Source organism: Otolemur garnettii, unplaced genomic scaffold (genome assembly GCF_000181295.1).
Source record: "Otolemur garnettii isolate 467f Iridium unplaced genomic scaffold, OtoGar3 scaffold00061, whole genome shotgun sequence".
NCBI classification, from domain to species: domain Eukaryota; kingdom Metazoa; phylum Chordata; class Mammalia; order Primates; family Galagidae; genus Otolemur; species Otolemur garnettii.
The window spans coordinates 11,176,374-11,180,420 of NW_003852456.1; the positions used below are offsets into that span (position 1 = coordinate 11,176,374).

The following is a 4,047-nucleotide window of genomic DNA, read 5'->3' on the forward strand; positions in this document are numbered from 1 at the left end:
CTCAAGTGACTCTCCTGCCTCAGCCTCCCAAGTAGCTGGGACCACAGGCACCCGCCACAACACCCGGCTATTTTTTGGTTGCAGCTGTCATTGTTGTTTGGCGGGCCTGCGCTGGATTCGAACCTGCCACCTTAGGTGTATGTGGCTGGCGCCTTAGCCACTTAAGCCACAGGCGCCGAGCTGGTTCTTTTTAGTTTTTGAGAAAAATAGAACTAACCAACAACAAAAACTAAAGAAAACATACATTTTAAGAAGATATTTTCAAATTTTCTAAAATAATTCTCTCTTGTTTCATTTTATAATGGTATCAAATGTGAGTTGCATAAATTTTCATTTTGTAGAGACTCTTGGAAAAATAACTACAGATAAGTAAAGTAAGATCTCAGGAAACATGTTCAAAATTTCTATAGATGTTAAAAATACAGAATTCTTTTTTTTTGAGACAGAATCTCACTTTGTGGCACTCTATGTTGGCATCATGGCTCACAGCAACCTCAAACTCTTAGGCTCAAGTGATTCTCTTGCCTCAGCCTCCCAAGTAGCCTGAACTACACAAGTCCATCACAGCTATTTTTCAAGACCAGCCAGAGCAAGAGACCCCACAGGGTCGGGCTATTTTTAGAGACAGAGTGTTACTCTTGATCAGGCTTGTCTCAAACCCCTGAGCTTAAGCAGTCCACCCACCTCAGCCTGCCAAGTACTAGGATTGTAAGTGTGATCCACTGCACCTGGCCTAGAATATTTTTTAAACCACATGAAAAAAATTAGTAGACTCAGAATTATATAATAACTGAAAGGTGTTTACAAATTTATTTTGACTGAGGATGAATATTTTACTTAACACTTAGCAATGTATCCAGGGGATCTGTGAAAGAGCATTAAGGGTTTATCAGTTGGTAGCATGAATTTGGATATAAACCTGTTCCAAGTGGTAAGCTGTCAAATTGCACGACTGCCTAAACTTTCTTTCTAACTGTATTGTTTTATTCTAGATTGTCACAATTATTTTAGTTACCGAAAGAAATAAACTAGACCTGAAGTTATTTTACCAGGGCCAGCTAAAATTAATCTGAACCTAAACAATATTGTATTCTTTTTCATTGTCCCCTCAAATGTAAGTCTATAATGCATATGTGCTGTTTATTGATTAGTAGGTACCTAAGGAAACTTATACTAGTACAGACTGCTGGTTTGTAACACACATGTACATGGTCCAAAGTATTAAAATAATAAACAAGTAAAGTGTAAATTCTACAAAAGAAAGTAAAGTGTAAATTCTGTAAAGTAGGAAATTCAACAAAGGAAATACTTTTTTATTTTTTTTTTAAGACAGAGTCACTGTGTCACGTCACAGCTCACAACAACCTTAAACTCTCAAGCTTAAGCGATTCTCTTGCCTCAGCCTCCCAAGTAGCTGGGACTATAGGCGCCTGCCACAACGCCCAGCTATTTTTTAGTTGGGTTGTTTAGTTGGCCTGGGCTGGGTTTGAACCCACCACCCTCAGTGTATGTGGCTGGTGCCATAACCACTGTGCTGTGGGCACTGAGCCAGAAATACTTTTTTTTCTTTTGAGACAGAATCTTACTCTGTCACCCTGGGTAGAGGGTCATGGTGTCATCATAGCTCACAGTAACCTCAAACTCTTAGGCTTGAGCAATCCTCTTGCCTCAGCCTCCCGAGTAGCTGGAACTACAGGCATTTACCACCATGCCCAGCTAGTTTTTCTATTTTTAGTAGATAGGGGGGTCTTGCTTTTGCCCTGGCTGGTCTTGAACTCCTCAGCTTAGGTGATCTACCTGCCTCATCATCCTAGAATGCTGGGATTATAGGTGTTAAGCCACTGTGTCTGGCCAGTGAAATCCTTTCAGTACTATTTTATTAAGTGCTTTAACAAGCAGTATGCTTTTACCAGTTTCTCCAACTTACAGTTCATGATGATTTTTTTCCCTTGAGTGCTATAAATATGTAAATTATATTCAAGTATAGGAAATCTTTCTTTTTCATTCTCAAAAACAGATTGTACCAGTAACATTGGCCAAGTACGTAAGTTTTCATTAACATGCTAAGCATTGTGCTTCCCTCACAGTCTTCCATCTGGTAAGGGTTCTTGGTGTCTTGAATAAGCAGATCTCAGAGTTCCTTCAGGGTTAACCACTGCCAGAGATTATCATGTATTTAGTTACTTCTTTCAGAGCCCTGTCTGTCCATCACATTGATTGTTGAAAGATTGATGGACAGAGGCTGTTCCTATTATCTCTTGTCTTACCAGCACAGACTCATATTTCAACACCTCAGCTATGTGTTGTTTCTTCCTCAGCTCAGTTGGCCCAGTTCCTCCTCCTTGCTGTTAATGTTGGTACAAGTGACTCTCAGCACCACCTTCAAAATGCTTGTTCCACAGCACTGGACAGTGCTTTGTGGGGAAAGCTGGCCACAGGAAGGTCAGAGAAGCACTTAGCAGAAACACTAGGAAAGAGGGGTCACATGACCTGCAAGTAAGGAGACGATAGGCGACTTTTCACACTTCAGTTCCTGACAGATTTCCAGCATGTTCCACATGTAGACCTAAACAAACACCTCTCCCCATCGTTTAAAAGAGATATAAGGGAGTTCCTGCATTAAAACCCAAGCATAACTCACACATTTAGTTTCCTCTGTAAAAAATACTGACCTGGGCTGGGCGCAGTGGCTCATGCCTGTAATCCTAGCACTCTGGGAGACTGAGGCAGGTGGATTGCCTGAGTTTACAGGTTCAGGACCAGCCTGAGCCAGAGCAAGACCTTATCTTTAAAAATAGCCAGGCATTGTGGGTAGGCTTCTCTAGTCCTAGCTACTTGGGAGGCTGAGGCAAGAGAATTGCTTGAGCACAGGAGTTTGAGGTTGCCATGAGCTATGATGCCATGGTACTCTACCGAGGGTAACAAAGTGAGACTCTGTATCAAAAAAAAAAGAAAGAAAGAAAGAAAAAATACTGAGCTGAAATTCAAGAGAATTATCATAACCCAGTGCAAGTCACCTTTGAATCTTCTAGTTCTATATGCATGATTATACATACAAAATAACATTAGCTCTAATTTTTGTTTTTTTAATTTTCTTACTCTTAATAAAAGATCCATTGACATTTTTTCAGATGTTGAGGACATGTTCACTTCCAGATCTCTCAAAGTTGTTCAGAACCCTGAAAGATGTCCCCGTTGTAGGAGATGGACCTCAAGACAATCTTGAAATAGATGAAATTGAAGATGAACACATTCAAGAGGGACCTTCTGATTCTGAAGATGTGTAAGCATAATACAGTTAATAAATACCATTAATAGAATTTCTTTTTTTTTTTCCACAGCTCCCAGCAACCTCCAACTCTTGGGCTTAAGCAATTCTCTTGCCTCAACCTCCCAAGTAGCTGGGACTACAGGCGCCCACTGCAACGCCCAGCTATTTTTTGGTTGTAGTTGTCGTTGTTTGGCAGACCAGGGCTGGATTCGAGCCTGCCAGCTCTGGTATATTGGCTGGCACCTTAGCCACCAAAACTATAGGCACCAACCCAGAATTTCTGCATTTGCATTTCAAAAATTCTAGAGAGGAAGACTTAACTAAACAGTTTTTAAAATGACATATAGCTAACTTTTCACTGTTTACCACTTACTGACTGTATAGACTTAAGTAAGTCACTTAAACACTTTGGTTCATAGTTTCCATGTCTTTAAAGTGAGTTTGGGGCTAGGCACAGTGGCTCACACCTGTAATCCTAGCATCATGGGAGGCCAAGATGGGTGGATGGCTTGAGCTCATGAGTTCAACACCAGCCTGAGCAAAAAAGCAAGAACTCATCTCTATTAAAAATAGAAAAATCAAGGCAAGAGGATCACTTGAGCCCACAAGTTGGAGGTTGCTATGAGCTATGACACCACGGCACTCTACCCAGGGTGACAGCTTGAGACGCTGTCTCAAAAAAAAAAAAAAAATTAAGTTTGGTTTGAACAAATTTAAATGATAAAACTATTTAATAAACTAAAGTACCAGATAAATGTAAGATTTTTTTTTTTTTT

The 4,047-nt window shown here is 40.3% G+C and overlaps 1 protein-coding gene across 1 annotated transcript in view; it reads left to right on the top strand.

Moving 5' to 3' along the window:
- The window catches only part of NEK1 (NIMA related kinase 1), a 103,478-nt gene that overhangs the window by 87,914 nt on the left and 11,517 nt on the right, over positions 1 to 4,047 (top strand). Inside the window, exon 30 of the mRNA XM_003792844.3 lies at positions 3,132 to 3,283. Within this exon, the coding sequence (XP_003792892.2) occupies positions 3,132 to 3,283 (152 nt within the window). The remainder of the gene's footprint in view (positions 1 to 3,131; positions 3,284 to 4,047) is intronic.